This window comes from Labrus mixtus, chromosome 9 (assembly GCF_963584025.1).
Source record: "Labrus mixtus chromosome 9, fLabMix1.1, whole genome shotgun sequence".
Lineage (NCBI taxonomy): Eukaryota > Metazoa > Chordata > Actinopteri > Labriformes > Labridae > Labrus > Labrus mixtus.
In genome coordinates, this window is record NC_083620.1 from 20,588,322 (window position 1) to 20,606,259 (window position 17,938).

At 39.6% G+C, this 17,938-nt stretch overlaps 1 protein-coding gene across 1 annotated transcript; it reads right to left on the reverse strand.

The window, feature by feature from the left end:
* Positions 1-1,425: 1,425 nt before the first annotated feature.
* On the reverse strand, positions 1,426-17,638 carry si:dkeyp-97b10.3 (NACHT, LRR and PYD domains-containing protein 1a allele 5). Its single transcript, XM_061046777.1, has 17 exons — positions 17,214-17,638; positions 13,391-13,422; positions 10,667-10,699; positions 10,397-10,468; positions 9,963-9,995; positions 9,843-9,872; positions 9,442-9,483; positions 9,298-9,344; positions 9,132-9,184; positions 8,826-9,052; positions 8,394-8,647; positions 5,216-5,341; positions 4,249-4,384; positions 3,238-3,285; positions 3,080-3,154; positions 2,687-2,977; positions 1,426-1,884 (listed from the first exon to the last, which is right to left on the reverse strand). Exons 1-17 carry the CDS (start codon positions 17,261-17,263, stop codon positions 1,856-1,858), a joined length of 1,578 nt encoding a protein of 525 aa, XP_060902760.1. The 5' UTR covers positions 17,264-17,638; the 3' UTR covers positions 1,426-1,855.
* Between the last annotated feature and the right edge of the window lie 300 nt (positions 17,639-17,938).

Here is a 17,938-nt window from a genome sequence, read left to right on the forward strand (position 1 = left end):
ACAAAGTGGTACATCTCATTTAGTAGTTCCTTGACCCTCCCCCCCCCCAAAAAAACTCTTACTGCCCACTTTTAAAAGTCAAGCGTATGACTAATTGAAAACTTTTCCTGAGAAAAAAACAAAACAAGTCAGGTTCTGCTGTGTGCTCTAAATGGTAAATGGACTTGAGCTTATGTAGCGCTTTTCAAGTCGTCCGACTACTCAAAGCGCTTTTACACTGCATGTCACACCCACCCATTCACACACTGATGGTAGTGATCGCCATGTAGTATCATCCATCAGAAGTAACTAATTCCATTCATACACGGCTACTGAAGCAGCGGGAGCAATTCAGGGTTAAGTGTCTTGCCAAGGACACATCGGACATGTTGCCCAGCTGGGGATCGAACCCTCGACCTTACAGTTGACAGACAACGACTCTACCAACTGAGGCTCAGCCGCCAATCACTTTGTTTGACACCTACCCTGCGGCAGTGGTTTCAGGTATTTTAAAATGACGATATAGAAACAATTTATCTTCATGCTGATGGTCTTGTTTGCTTTTATAGGACATAATGAGGCATCAATAATATATATTTAGCCTGTTTCATAACCAGTTACAAAGTCCCTACAGGAGCTTTAATTACAGATAACATTGCAGGTATACTGAAGTAAAACAGGGAGACATTATTATGTTATATTCAGTCAACATTTTTCTCTTTATGCTTATTCACAATTCCTCTGACATGTTTGAAACAAGTGCAAAAAAAACCAGGCGTGATTGTTGGTGGTTACATGTTGATGTTCTCTGATGTAAACATTGTTGGTATGGAAGAACAGAACAGACTCAACATTCAATGCAACTTTTCTCCAGCTTCTCCCAAACAGTAACGACAGAAACAAAGATTGGTGAGAACGTCTAAGTGAACTATTTCCACAGGCATCTTACGCTACAGTTTGTTTTGTACAGATCGAAAGAGTTTTAAGCTCTGCAGCTATGATATTCTTCTTCAAAAGATGTCTCATGAAAGTCAATTAATGTCGCCTGTAAGCTGTTAGCTGCACTTAACACAGGTTTTAAATTCATCCCTGAATCGCTTGTGATAGTTTTTGTTTTTCTTTAGCATGGCAGGGCAGGAATGGATTCATTATTCAAGTCAAATTTGAAGATTATTCTATACATTAGTTAAGTTTTACACGTTATAAAAAGTAAAAATAAAAAATTTGATGTAAAAAAAAATAGACCACAAGTTTGAAAACAGAAACAAATATATACAAGACAGAGTGCACAAATATAAAAATCCTTAGTATTTCAGCCTGTTGACTTTGGGAAGTCAAATGTATTTGAAAGTGGTGTAATCCTTATTCTGTTATAAAAAGTCCCACAAACATAACATTTACAACTGAAATAAGATACACAGGTTCGTTTCCCCCCCCCCCCCCCCCCCCCCCATTTCTATTGCAGTTTCAACACTGCAGCACCTACAGTACAGTACATCTGTTACTGGCTACATAATTAGCTACTAAATATCTCAATGACCTCTACCTGTACTGGCCATTTTTCTAAACCTGAAATGAAAAGAATGAAATCCAGGATAAACAAAGGAAGCTGTAGGTTCAGTCTGTTCCTGTAAGCATCACAGGAAGAGACTACGCTTGAACTAAAGTCTGGAAATGCTCATCAGGTGTTAAGACTCTGGCTCTTCTGATGAAATGCAGCTTTAAAATAAACCATCACTCAGTTTCAAGTCCAGAAAAGAGAAATAAACTGGGAATCAAGCTGATGTTTGCTCTGTCAACCTTTCTTTGCTTTGTTGTACTCCTGAGATTTTTCTTTTCGAGACACAGAAATCCATCAGTCAGTGGAAGTCCTTTTTCACTTAGCTGCTCGATTGTCTATCATGTCTGAAGAAAAAACAAAACAAGGCAAAATAACGTGTTTAACAATTATGTACTGTATATGTTGTTAATATAACAAAGATAAATCTATTGATGAATAAAAACACATGGACATTTTTTAAAAGAAAGACAAGTGCCTGTTACAAGTTATTATCGTCAAAGCCGAGACAATTATAACAATAAAGATTTTTATCTTTTGTGTTTGCATTTTTAACAACAGTCTTCCCAGGTTTTGCTAAGCATCATACAATTCAACATCATGATGTGGTGCCAGAAAGTAGTTGATTTAATCCAAGCAGGCAAAACAATTCAATAAGTGCAATCAGCAAAGTTTAACAGTTGTATCCAGCAAATCATTGGAATATATAGCCATAGCCGCGTGGCTCCGATTGAAAATGGTGCTTTGTTTGTCGACCAGTTTGTTTAGGGACTAAATGTCTCAAAAAGCTTGATGTGGTTTGGCACAAAATGTGTCCAGAAAATGTAGTATTTTTTTTTCTTTTTTATCATCTTCAGGTCTAATTTCAATATTTCTAGTATTTTGATTTCTGATATGAAACCCCCTTAGCCTCAGCTTTACTTTGTGTTATGAGATATAAGCTAATGTTTATGTGCTGACAGACTTAACCAAGGTGTTAAACTTCATAAACATAAGCACGTTATTGACACAGTAAGTATATTAGCATGTTGCTATTAGCATTTGCTAACAATTTGTCATTAAATCTAGAGATAAATCATCTTTAACTTGAGGTTTATCAGCCACCATTATACAATATAGAGTACATCATGTATATCCACAGTTTCTTACCTTGCAGAATCTGATGGACCTCATTGGGAAGGTCATCCAGATTCTCCACGCTCTTCGACAGGTGATATGCCGTTGCCTCTCCCGGTTGCCTCCTCTTCTTCCACTCCACAAGCATCTTCAGCTTCTGCATGGTCACATCTTTCTCTGCCGCCTGGATGTCGTCCAGCTCATTGAAGTTAAACTCCAGATCGATGGCCACCTGCCTCCACCCTGTCCCGAGCCGCTTGGCCACCTGCAGTAGCTGCTTCTCCGTCATGTCTTGACCGTGAGTGATCCCTGCTTTAATCCCATCTGGACACACATACAGTAGGCACTGAATATTAGTACTGAGGGCCAAACTCAAAGTTGTGCCTCAAAGTGTTTTTGTAAGTTTGTAAGAGTGAGTAAAGTCACCTGTTTCGTCCCGCCATCGAGGTCTTTTACAGCCTGTTTCTTCTCCTTCTGACGGGCTGCTGCTCCCAAGCCTGCCTGTGACAGACAGAGATTAAATTAGATGAGACAGAGATTTTATTTAAGGGACAACGAATGTGCTGGAAAAACAGGAATCTTACTGTTTGTCCTTTTCCTTGGCTTTTTTTCTGTGTGACCCACACAGTCACCTAAGAATAGAAAAAAAAGACAAAATCCCTCTGAAGTAAAAACTTAATGACACATGAAAAAAACACAGCAGTCAACACTTTGAGGTTAATATTAAGTAGGGCTGGGCACGTTAACGCGTTATTTTCGCGTTAACTCATTAATTAATTATCGCCGACAATTATTTTATCTCGCATTAACGCAGTTTTCATTATTTATTTTCTTATTGTAAAAGTCTGTTGCTCACTGGCTTTTATTTTGTAAAATTCCATCGTGAGCGAGCCTCGTATGTTGCTTACTGCTGCGCATGTCTGCTGCGGCGCTCACAGGAAAGAGGAAACAGTGTTGCCAACTTGACGACTTTCTCGCTAAATCTGGCGACTTTCCAAACCCCCTTGGCGACTTTTTTTTGTCAACAGCTACTAGCGACAAATCTAGCGACTTTTTCTGGTGTTATTGGAGACTTTTTTGGTGTAAGAAACTGACGTGAAAGCACGTATTGCTCTGCAGTTACTGTCCTCAACGAGCAGCGGGTGCTGCCGTGAGCCCCTCCCCCTTCCAAAAGCTCTCACAGGCTGTCAGTCAGAGAGCAGAGAGGAGACCCACACCACTCTGCGTCCAGACTGCAACGAATGCAATAAGCTTTAGTTTTGTATTTATTTGCTTTGATTACATTGTTTAAGTTGAGAAGTACATTTACAATAAAAGTGCGCTATACACTGCTTTTGAATTCATTATTGGATTTTGCGTATAACAATGCGATTAATCACAGGAACTCATGCGATTAACGCGATTAAAACTTTTAATCGTTGCCCATGATGATGAACTTTTCTTTCACTTTTAACTGATCCAAACACAAGGAAATGTGTGACAAACTTTGGGTTTTCAGTGAAGCATAGTCTTTTTTTTGGTGCCAACACCAAGATGTTAAGTATTCGCCTGGAAATCCTAAAATACCTCCAGAGTGAGACCAAACTGACGCTTACCTTCTCTGATGGTGGCTGACCAAACAGTCTCATTAGTGTCGATCTCTACGAGAGACAACTTAAAGGGAGGAGGCTGCTCAAAGAAAGCTTCAAAGTAGCCTTTCATCTTAGTCACAGCGAGGGTGAATTTCAAATCCTGCAAAGAGACAATTCAATTCAAATCACATGATTTATCTGTGAGGAACTTCAGTCGTGTAAAAATAAAAGCATCAGTGCGCTCACATGAATGACAGCACAGTACAGAAACAAACCACACACAAGCACGCATCACATCACAACATCCAAATGTAAAATCAAAGAGTCCTGAGTGAGTGAAGCTTGTCGGCCGTAACAAACGATGCATGACAGATCAGCAATAAATAATACTCAAGATTCTAGGGTTAAAAATGAATAAACATTCACGTTGACTGGTGAGATATATCAAAGGCATGATACATAGGTCGTACATAATTTTATGAAAGGTTAAAAAGAGTAGTGTTAAAAATAAATAAATAATTAGATCAGCCATTCATGAGTCTGATGGATGTGGGGCACAAAGCTTGACATGGCTCTCTTAGTCCTGAAGGTGAGAGATCTGTATCTGTAGCCTGAGTGTGTGTGTGTGTGTGCGCTGTGTGAGGCTAGGCTAGGCTTTAGTTTTGTCCTCCTGTTGTAAAGGCTGATTAGTGGTTCCTGCTGCCGTCTGATTATTTCACTGCTCATTGTTATGATCCTGTTTCATGGATTGTGATGAATGTTATACAGAGAAACAAAACAGGTTGTGATATTAAAAGTTAAAACTGATTCAATGAAACATTTTTTTTTTTTTTTTAGAATGCTGTCAGGACTGATTGGTGAACTTGAAATATTTGGAGTGTTTGTTTAAATAAACATTTCATATGCAGCCAATGTCGAACAAATACTAAGACGGTGATGATGCTGCTGTTACTTTTGATACACATGTACATGAAGAACGAGAGACACACACCTCAGGTTTGATCTCTCCCTCCGGCTCGCTCAGCAGACGATACGTCCCCTCGTCCAGTTTACACGTGGGGGGCTTCTCTATCCGGACGTAACGGTTCTTGTAGCCCTGCACCTGCTTGCGTATATCCTGGTTTAAATTAGCAACATAGCCAAAAGACAAAAGATAAAGTCACTGTCAAGCGGAGGACGAGCTGAATCATAGTTAATCAGGGTAGGATTGTAAAAACTGAAGGCGTATTAAAAGAAGAAACCAATGAATAGTTTAGTCCCATTAGTGATGGGACTCATCATATGGGAAAACATGAATTATAACATGTTTCCTGGCAATTCTTCACCAGCTGCATCCTTTCACACGCACCCTCACACACTTCCTGAGTGACCTCAGCAGCACTGCGTCAGAATGCTTTCATCATGTAGCTGTCAGAATTACAATTACAATTACAGTGGCCTTACAGTCATACACAAAGCAGCCGAATCAGACTATTTTGATTAAAAACACTTTTTGGCATTCAATCTGACAAGAGGCCTGTTTCAGAAAGCAGGTTTACTGCAAATTCTGAGTCTGATAACCCTGAAATGATGGAAACTCTGGGTTTTCTCTTTCAGAAAGAGGGGTAACTCAAGCCCGGTCCAGAAAGAGAGGTAACTTTAGCTCTGAGTCTGTTACTATGGTAACTGAGTCTGTGAACCTTACCTTGTTAGGGGCAGGTTTTCTTCACAGAACCCTGAGTTTGAGTTTCTCTCTGTCTCTGTGTATTACAGTATTTTTGCACCCTGATTATGAAATCTTACAACATCACATCAAATTTCAGTTTGACTTCTGCTCCAGTGTATTACAAAAGCCTGGCAATCCGATTGTCTATTCTTGAAGAACCACAACAACGTCAGTCCAGACTTAAAACAACAAAACAAGAAGTGAAATTTGTGGCTATCACTCTGTTCTTTTTTTCCACACACATGCAGTTTCATAGTTCTTACAGGCATTTTGCTGGAGTTTTATCTGATTGGTGAAATCGTAAATCATGAAAGAAACATTTAGGTGGACTCAGGTGGACTCTCATGAATGGAATATTTATTTCTCCTATGCATGTAAGGAAATGTTGAAGTTTGTTGTATTTTTTGCTGGAGGGAATGCAAAAGTCCCTCACTTTAAAAAAGAAAAAGGTCCTTCAGGTGGAGAGTCACGAGAGGGTTGTCACTTTGACTTTGGCTCATTAACGCTGTTTTTAAATAGTGCAGAAGAGGTGCTGATTAAATGTGTAATATATTTGTCTCAAGGAGCTGGGATTCAGAAGAGCATTTCAAAAAATTGTAATTTAGACTATAACCTTGTGTGTGTGATGTATCCAGTATTATAACCTCAGAAATTAATCACCTTAAAAGGAACAGATACCGGGACATTGCAAGACAACAAGAATTAAAAACTCTGGAGAAAAAACAGAAATCTTTTTTTTCCATGTACAATCACCTGCACGCCTTAAAAAAACCCACAAAAAAACAACAGGAATCTTCAACTTCTTAACCCTCGTAATGTCCTCCTGATTGTCTCTGCCGTCCACTGGGGTCAAAATGACCCCGTCTGGTTTGACTGTAATTTGAGGCATATAACATAAATTCATTCAATCAATTTCAATCAATTTTTTTTTAATTTAGGGCCAATAGACCTTGTTTACATAAAAGTATACCCTGTTTTTGAGTGAAAAAAAAAGAAAAAAAATGATGTTGACTATATCATTTTGACTCTTATCACAGAGTGGTATATGTCTATGTCTAAGTATAAGTTTAGTGAAGATGCTGTGTTTGATTCATTTGTATTTTATGAATGGCAGCAAATAATCACACCTGCTGTCCTCTGGGGTCAAATTGACCCCGTCCGGTTTGACTGTAATTTAAAGAATATAAAGTGGATTCTTAACCCAATTCTGTGTTACACCTTTAGTAACAACTTCATTCAAACACATAAGCACCATTTTTTTATTCCATTTTAGATTTAAGGCCAATACGACCTAATTTACATGCCTGCATGCGAGGCAGGTAGTAATGGCATGATCTGTATATGCACTGCATTTTTGGCACATTTCCGATGTTTTGAGATCACTCTGGCGAGGGCAGAATTTGCACCTGTTTTTTGGGTGACGGGTCAGGGGGGGCAGCTGGGTGAGGGGGAGCTGCTGCAGAGGCCAAAAAGACACCTACTATTTTAACTAGTGGACATCGAGGCAACTGTTTGAGGAAAATGAGAAAGAAATTGCGGATATCAATAATTGCTTTTTGACATGTTAGAATTCCAAGCCGACATATCCACAATGTAATTTTCAACTCAATTCCCACTAAAAATGTTCATTCTTGATATCAAAAATTCAATTCTTACGAGTGACAAAGTTCATTTATGATATCTACAATTGTTCTTACATTACAGATACCACAAATTAATTCTAGATATCTAAAATGCAATTCTTACAAGTCGAAATTACATTATTGATATGTTGACCAAAATGACATTTTGACATGTTGAAATAAAATTTCCATTAGTGAAAATTAAATTGCCACTTGTCAGCCAGACTCATTTAATGTTAAAGGGCTAGCCATACCGAGCCTCACTAGTTAACTAGTAGATATTTTTTCACCTTACTAGTTAACATGAAGAATTTTTGCTGTCTACTAGTTTACTAGTAAATCTTTCAACTCTCTGCTCGTAAACTAATGCAGTCAAAGACTTCACTAGTGCAGGAAACTGAGTTTTGTTGTTATTGTTGTTGTTGTTGTTGTTGTCATAACTATTGCTTGATCCCAGAAATCAAATATCCAAGATCACAGATGTTTTGGAAAGTAGTATGGTGTGATCATTTTGCTCCAATGCACCACTTTGTGCTGCGGGGTCTTTTTGACCCCAGAGGACAACAGACGTTAGTAAATTCAATAAAAAACCCATAATTCAATCAAATAACCTCAAATTTATTTTAATCATGAAGAGCATAGCACTGAAAAAACCCATTATTTTCAGACCATTTGATGAATAAAAAACATATTTGATGGCAAGAGATTGAATTTAGGGTCAGATTGACCCCAGGACAACAGTTTTGTTTTTCACCTGAAATGACCTTAATTTTTAAATTAGTCAACTACCGCATCTAGGATGATTTTATAACAATCACTACACAATATTCCCCAATGCTTACCTTGATGTCAGATGCGCTGTTGGTGGCCAGGTAGACATGGAAGCTGTAGTTGTTGTTGCCACTGCCCAGCTGCTTGTAGACCAGGACCACCCCGTGGTGCTCCACGGACTGGGTTGTCTGAATTATGGGACCCACGGGCGACAGGGACGACACATTCCACTTCACATGACTACCTGAGTGGTCCACTATGGGCTCAATGAGCGAACGGTTGTCTTTTATGTGCAGGACACTGAATGTCATCTCATTTTTTGGATCTGTGTGAGGATGACATTTTTGAAGAAAGATAGGGTTTTTTTTTTTCATTTTGAGCATTAAAGGTGACGTTCATGATACTCTGTGTAAAATAAGCATTTGTTGTAAGGCCTCAAGATTGGTCATTTCACTTGAATGAATTTAATATTAAAACACAGACAACATGAAACCTGTTCTCACCCGCGAGGCAGACGGAGTGAGGGAACTGGATGGACCTGAGGACAGAAGCATCTTTACCGACCGTGTCCACGTTGAAGATGGGTCCTGCGAATTTCCAGGAGTCCCGCAGGAACGCGCCAAATTTGGACCAGGACAAGACCGAGTACCGTAGGAGGACCTGCTCTGACGCTTCAAACACCAAACCTGTGACCGAACACTCGTACGTGCCCTCTCCTTCCAGCTGAACCCTACAAAAAAAATAACTGATGAGTTACACGCAAAACCATTCTGAGTGTGCACAGAGCAGACCTGATCTGTGGTACTCACTGTAATCGTCCCTTACTGATCTTCCTGGGCGTAACAAGCTCATGGCTGTGGCTCTGTCAATGGAACCAACATAGTTTGTTTTTACAATAATAAAATAAGAAGAGAAGGTACATAAATGTGTATATATGAGAGGTTGTGCAGACAGGTATTTAGTGTCTGAGCTCACCTGCTGGATGGCTTTGCATTTTTCACAGCAGTATTTTGGCCTCTCATCTATCATGACACACACACAAATGTAATGATGTTGTACTAGGCACACAACTCAATTTGCAGAACAGTAATCATGTTCCATTATAAGATTTCTGCTTACCTTTCCCATTAGAAGCCTCGGCTCCAGGTCTCGAAACGGACTCTGGAAGATTAAATAATTCAAGTCCAATATTACCGTATATGAAAAACATGACGCCAAATGTCTGTAATAAGACTCTGGCAAAACGATTTAGATCGTGGAAGTTATTTTGGGTCGTCAGAGAGGGAGGTGCAAGTTCAATTACACGACAAAATACACCCTGTTCTAAAAAGTCATCAGTCGTCTGGCATAATGATGTAGTATTGATGCCCTAAAGATGGGTTGTGACTGAATCCATGGTAACCACGGCAACAGGCAAACATGGCAGCCTCAGTGTACACAACAAATAGTTTTTTAAAAAGCTGACCAGTAGCTTCATCTCACAAGGGAGGCATTCATATTTTTCTCAAGAAGTGTCGTACCTCTCTCCTCCGCATCGGCCTCCTCATCGTCTGCAAAGAACACAAAGGAGATCAACTCGGTATCAAATCTCAAGTTACAACGATTTTTAAAGGGTCTGAAATGCCAACGGTGATAATTACCTTCCTCACCTCCGTCCTTTCCAGCAAAGGATTCTGGTGAGAAAATGTGAGAAAGAAGGGAAGATGAGAAAAGAGATGGCCATTTTGGGGGAATATGCTAACTTGCTTCCCTACTGACTTGGATGTGGACAATACCATTCTCACGTTTAAACAGTTCACATAAAGAATCTGCGAGCTGCAAGCTTGTGACTAAGGGTAGATCACAGTGGGAAACAGCTAACCTGTTGGCCAATAAGTTTAATTGCAAGGAAAATCTGTTAAGACTACCATATATATATATTTGTTAGAGTAATGATGTTTGGTACTAGGGACTTGATAATTGTATCACACGAGACAGGATGACAATATATTGCCATATCAATATTTTTGCCCCACCCCTCGCACATTTCACATTTCCCCTCGCTGTGATCAAGCAGTTAAAGAGTGTCTCTTACCAGAGTCCTCGTCCCCCTCTTTGTCCTCCTCTTCCTCCTCGGAGCTGTCCTCAGTGGACGTCCCTGTGTTTTCTGATAAACCAAAATGAAAGGGATGTGTGGGAAGCTTTGCACTGAATTTCCAATAAGTGATGAGTAAAACAGATTCGTGCAACAAGGGCTGCAAGTTACAAGAGAAGGAGACTTCATGGAAATGAAAAAGTAAGCAACAGATGACAACGTTCACTACTGAGTAAGATGGAAAGAGTTTGGTATGATATGTGCGCTTACCTGAACCACTGCCTTCACTTTCTGTCAGATTATCTGGAACACAACAGTATGATTGTCTAAAGGTTAGCTCATTTTTCTTTAAAAATGGTGTTCACATGTGAGAAGTGTTCTTGATTACTGGGTCATACTGTATATATAGTCCTACATTATGATGAAAATGTGTTGTTTTCAAGGCAGAGAATAAAACCTCTGATGCAGCCACATGCATCCTTTGCTGAACACTTCTCCCACTGATTTAACCTTTCCTTGTGTAGAAAAAAAAACAGAAAGACTTCTGTGGGTCCAGATGTGAGAAAAAAGGATAAAAGTACCAAGTTTTACTTTTTGTTACTTGGGCTAAGACAAAACCTCTACTTGATGTTTACTTCTGTTTTTTCATAAACAGGCCCTATCCGTACTAGTCATCTAAAAAAGCCCTCAGCATTTCTCACTTACACCAGCTTTTACATATTTATCATTCCTGAGCAGATGAACTGTGGCACCCTGTGAAGAAGACTATGATAAGTGTCGTGCATTAACATTCTGGCACATTTATACAGATGGGTCCAGAGGAACCGCCGCCTCCTCTCTCTCTCTCACTCTCTCTCCCCAGCAGCAGTGAATGTCCGTGGACCGGGCCATCTGGCTGAGTGCCTGGCCAGCTAATGGATGGAGCCTATCCTCTGTGGCTCGCGGAGTTTTATCTTAGACTAACAAGCAGATGCTGCCATCACTGCTCCACTCACAGCACCTCCCTCATCAATCTCTCTCTCTCCTCCACTCTGCTCAATCCGTCTGCTTCTCCTTTTTCTCTCGCTGTCTCTCTCCCCTCTCTTCCCCTCACTCACTCTCTTTTCTCTCTTTCTGTCCTCGACGGCCTCCCATGACCAATCTCTTTCTCTGCTGCAGCCTCATCTGCCAGCAGGCATCCCTCTTCACCCTGGCATGGCTTCATCCTTCATCAGCCTGACAAACAAGGTGGAGAGCAAACACCCTCATAGATACACACATGAACATGCAGACACACACTTGGTCACAGCTTCTAAAGTTTGGTTAGTTTCATGGGTGTTTGCTGCCATCTGCTGGTGTGAAAGAAAATAGCAAAAAAAAAAGGGCTTCAAGAGGCTGTGTAGCGCACAGCAGTGAAGCTTAACCTTTTAGTCTATTGATGCAAAATAAATAGAGTTTTTTAGTGTATCTCATCATACAATTTTAAAAGTTTTTGCAACTGGGCTTAACACATAACAGTCCAGCCACATTTGATGTATTAAACAACATGTTCCACACAGAAGTTTTGAATTTTGGAAAAAAAAGTATAGTACTAAAATTGAATTAAGAAGCATTGTTAGTCATTTGAAATGTGGTTTCACTGTAACTAAAATGTATTGTAGTTATCTCATGATGTGTTATTATTTTTCCTCTATAAATAAATGAATTGTTTAGTCTAATAAAATGAAACATATTTAGAAAAAAGCTCATTTTATTTCTGCCCAAGCTCCAAATTACATCTTCTAATTGTGTCCAAAAATAGAGTCTAGAACGGAGAACTTCTTCATGAGTGGTAAATGGACTTGAGCTTGTATATCGCTTTTCTAGTCTTCCCGACAACTGAGAGTGCTTTTACCGCAAGTCACACCTACACATTCACACACTGATGACTGAGGTTTCTATGAAATGTGACCATCAGTATCTAAGCATTCCTTCAACCGCCGAGGAAGCACTGGGAGCCACTTGGGGTTAGGTGTCTTGCCCAAGGACACATCGGACATGTAACTGCAGGAGCTGGGGATCGAACCCCCTGACCTTTCGGTTGAGAGAAACCACTGAACCACAGCCGCCCCTTTATGTACTGTGTTTTATTTTATTTTTTAAGTTTAGTATTAAAAAAAGTTGTTTGCATTTTTACTTAAAAAAATAATAATAATAAATATGAATTATCCCCATAGAGTATCTGGTAATTGCTTTTATTTTGAATGACTGGAAATCTAATAACTGCAGCTCTGATTGTAATCATTTGGGAAGAGAAAAGTCTGATCTCTGCGTTTTTAATCCTGACCATTTATTTATCTGTCTATTATTAACATGTCTTTTTTAATTCAATTAGATCTATGTTTTAATCCTAAGAGGTAAAGATAAGGTCACTCTCAATGGAAAAAGCCAATATTAGAGAAAATTTGAAAATATATATCTTAAATTGTGTGTACATATTTCATTTCATTTGTTTTATTTCATTATTTTTAAGCAGTACAATGGAGAGGAATACTTTCTTTTCATTTTTGCCTTTACCAAGAACGAAAAAGTGCAGGAGGAAGAAAAACGTATAAACCTGCCCTTTGTGCAAGGAATAAATAAATGAGTAAGTAAGTAGAAAAAATGGGTATGCAGTATGTGAAAAAAACAAGTGTAAAACTTCAGACACAAGTAATAGGATGACTATGCAAAAAAACTTTCTGCCCTCTAAGGCAAATAATATGGAAATCAGGAAGGGCAGAACCTGAGAGAATGGTCAGAAGGGATAGAGAAGTGAAGGAAAAAACAACAGGGAGAAATAATGGATGGGGATGCACTATAGTTTTAAATATTAAAAGGGGCCAGAGGAGAGACGAAGCACAATGACTGTATGAACAAACAACACAAACACATGCAGCCTGTCGTGTGAAAGTGAAAGGAGACAGAGAAGCCAACAGTGAGGAGGGTAAAAAAAAAAAAAAAAAAAGGGCGGGGGGGGGAGGGGTTGATGTTTACCTTTGTTACCAGGTGCAGGGATGTCTCCGTCTCTGTGGGGCAGAGGAGATAAGAGTCAGACAAGTTGAAATTACACAGAGAGTCATGTGAGGGTCGTCTGGGTTGTGTGATGATGATAAGAAAGAATCCAGAGGTTAGAAGTGACCGATTATAACTGTGCAGCTGCAGGCTCTTGAACTAAAGCCACTTCTGCTTTCACACTCACTCTCACACACACACACACACACACACACACACACACACACACACACACACACACACACACACACACACACACACACACACACACACACACACACACACAAAAGAAAAAACAGGAAATGTGCACCTCATACACACTTCTGACACCTCCTATTTAACGGTAGATTCATCTTCGTGCACAAAGCCTCACTCCTCTCTGACCCACTTTCACAGCAGCGTTAATGGTACAGGAAACCAGGCATGGAAAGATACAGGATGGGAAGTTGTGTCTTTTGACAAAACTATTTTTTTTTATACAGACACTGTTCTGCACTCAGTTTCAGACAGAGCAGTTGGGCTTACTGATTCATAGTCATTAAATAATTGTTTTCAGTGGTATGATATTGACATGATATGATCAGATAGTGTTATCAGTTTCGGTGTCTTAATCATTGACTCTGAGAATATTTGAACTGACAGAATGAGTAAACGATAGTTTTGTTTTACACATGAAAGCGTAACAAGCTTTGTGTCGTTGGTCATTATCGTAATGAGTTTGCATTTGATTCCGATTGATTACCACAATATGAACATCTGCAAAATGTTCATGAAGCGCAGGCTACTTATCAGCTATCATTCCCCCTTCTGTGTCAGTGTGTTAGAAGCCTCCCCCACAACCGCCGCCGCCCTCGTCATCCATGCACGGCCTGCTCCGACCTCCACCTCAGCGGCAAGAAAGTGTGGACAACCGGAAAGCGATGGCAAACAAAAGGAGAAATCCTTCCTTCATATTATCCCATATGCTCTTTTGTAAAGTGTCTCGAAATAACACTTATCATGAATTGGCGCTATACTAATAATGATTGATTGATTTTGGATTACTTAGTGTTAATTTAGTGACGGAAAAAACAAACAGGTTTTGAATAAATGATACAGGTTGCAAACACAGGTATCGTGTAAAACATGAAGAACAGCATAAGAACCTGAGAACTCTAGCTGGATTGAGCTCTTGAATATTTGTTTATTTATTGAACGTCATATGGCTATCACCGTAACAAACAAAGTAACTCCACACATGCAGATTTTTTTCCATATCGTGCAGCCCTAATTAAACCATATTAACCTGCACAACAGACATTACAAACACCTCATCCTGTCTGTAAATCTATCTAAATATTATAAGTGCTTTATTGTGCGGGAATTTACTTTATCACCCAAACAATGAGTCAGGTCCAAGTGTTATAATAGATCAGATGCTGTGTGTGTGTGTGTGTGTGTGTTGTGTGTGTGTGTGTGTGTGTGTGTGTGTGTGTGTGTGTGTTGTGTGTCTGTGTGCGCAGAGGACTGGAGCAACCTGTTGACGCAGTCTGGACAAGAGGCAACACGCCTGAGCTACCTACATCTGAGGGAGACAAGAAGAACGAGTTCACCACCAGGATGCGTGAAAAAGTAGGTCACATCCCGCCCTGTGTCTTTCCCTAAAACTGCAGAACAGTGTGATCAAAAGCGAAAATGATGAATCAGGAAATTAGGTTTATTAAGCCCGACCAGAATGTGGGCTTTTATTTGGCATGTGTTGATCCTGATAAGGCACGTTGGTTTCCTTTGTTTTAACATTTCTGTCCAGGAAATATGCTTTCTTCTGTTCAAGGTCAACTTGTTGGCAGCCACAGCAACACCCAGGCTCATTATTTGCCATAGTGATCATCTCAGCGTTAAAAAAAAAAAAAAAAAAAGTTACAATAGTGGATAAACTACCCACACAGTCTCTCAAACTTTTACATTTCTATCTTCTCTTCTGCCTACAAAGTATGATAACAAAATCCTCTGTGAGGGTGTTGGTCTCTTGCCGGCTGACAGATAAGGGATGCAACATTCACATGCTAAACACGACTTCCCATGACCACAAAGAAGAGAGTGGACATCTGTGCGTAGATAAACAACTGTCAGTTTGTCTAGATGTTACATAGATGTTGTTGTTTTTTTTTGCTGTAATGGTCATGATTTCAATACTAGGCATGCGTCAAGAGGTTGTTTTACACTTCCACCCTCAAACACTAACGCAAGACAACGTACTGTTTTGTATCGAGGAATGAAGATGTGGAATCATCTTCCATCAGATATTACCAGTCTTACCAGTAAAACTGTTTTTAAAAAGAGATTAAAGAAACATCCAGTGTCTCTGAGACTTTCATGAACTTATCAATTGCAATACCAATGTTTGATAATTAGTGTGGAATTTCTATGTATAGTGTGTATATGTGTGTATATGTATATGTGTGTATGTCTTGTATGTCATTGTTTAGTTACTCTGCTGTGTTTTAAGTAGGAAAATAATTATAAGATTTGTCCAACGCTGATTGATTGCATTGATGTAACGTGGACATTTGAGAGATTACCTTTTTGACATGCAATAGGTTCATCTTGGTGTTCTTGATTTGTACTTTGCCTGTTATTGTGTTGTTATTTATTTCTATTTTTGTCTTTTTCCGTTCCGTCTTGGACATTTTTTTTGTTTTTATAATTTAAATTGTGTGGATTTTAAATTCATGTTTGTATGAGTGGACCCCAGGAAGAGTAGTCGCTACTTAGGTAGTGGCTAATGAGGGATCCAAATAAACAATGAACAATAGACACACAAGCACAAAAGCAGCTGAACTTTGGTACTTTCACTTATTAATATGACACTGGGATGTTTATTGAGGGCCATAAACACAACAAAGTGAATGTTGTCCTACTATACTGTTTCTAATATAAAGTGTCTTTTAAAGTACTTTTATGTAGTGTGTCGTTTATAAGAGCCGGTGTGTTTGGTGTGGTTCATTCAGGGACTTTTCCAGCCCTCATTGTTGTGTGAATGATACCTGGACAACAGCAGTAGTATACACAGAGGAATATGAGTCATCAGTATCACATCAACTGTCAGTGGTTTTCAGTTTTAGAACAACTGAGACTGAATACTGTAAATCTTATAAACCGATATGTGTGAATCAAATAAGGAGTATTCTTCACTTTTCAATTAGAGAAAAGGAACTGGAATGCATTTTTGTTTAAAACATGTTTGTGTCACATGTGTTTTAACGCTCTAACTTTTAATAGCCTTGCTTTTTGTATGACATTTTAGGACGACTTTCGATTTACAAATATGTTTGTTTTAATCTCCCACAGTATTGTTATTAGAATTGAGTTGTTGGTATTTAACCTACATTGTGTAGCTTCATGAACTCGGCTTTTTATCATTCGGTATTTTCAAACATGATGCTCGTTTGCAATTCTGTCTCCACAGTGTGATGTTACACTGTTGTCAGTGAGTCATCACTATGTAACAACAAACACTGCAGCATGCACACACACACTCACACACATCCCCAAACTCACGTTAATTTACTTTGATCTAAATCCAGTTGCATAATGTTTGCAGTGAAGAGCATAATCTCAAAAACGACTTTTACTTGAACGTGCACAAAGTGATCTCACAACCGACCGAAACACAAAAGACACTTCCTGTTTCGCCGCGAGGCAGCGATTTTGAGCGCTGCATCCACTACACAAAGATCATGTTAGTCTTATTTATGCACAATGTAAAGCCAGAAGTCAGTATTCATATCATGAGGGAATATTGAAAAATAAAAGATAAACATACCCGTCCTCCAGGTGACAAGCCGCTCCACAGTTCGCCATCTCCGCCACCATCCTCCTCCTCCTCTGCAACCAAAACCCCCGTTACACGTTCTGTTGTCCCTCAGCGTGCAGCACCTGCGCGTAAAAGCCACACAAATATGATCCCACCATCTGCTGTCAGTGTCTGCGTAAAGTCCGGGGCAGCTCTAGGCACAACAATGATTATCCGATTCCTCGTGGCTTAACAACTTCGCATCACTGGGTGCACCATCCTTTGTTTAGGAAAACATCTGGATTTTATCCCCCCCAAAAGATGCGCTCAAGAGTATCCAAAATCTGAAAGGAAATCAGTCAGCCAGGCTTTCTGTATTTGTAAATGTGGATGTATTGTTTCCTCTCGGTAAATGTTGTCCGTGTGCACGCAAAGCTCTGGATATAAAAATCGACCTGCAAAACACATGCTTCACCACAGCGCAGGAAACAGAAGCAGGCGCAGCTTTGGAGATCTGTGGTGATGCGCAGTTGCAGCGCAGTACAAGAACGCCCACCAACAAACATGTGGGCGTGGGTGCAGCATCCCGCCTTCAGCGTGGTTTTGACGAAGTCCTGTTGATGATTTACAGCCGGACTTCCAGCACTTTTACCCTAACCAGAAACACATCAGTAAAAAAAGGAAAAAAAAAAAAAAAAAAGAAAAAGCGAGGTAGATAAGGAGATATTTGCCGTTCAATAAAATAATCTGGATGT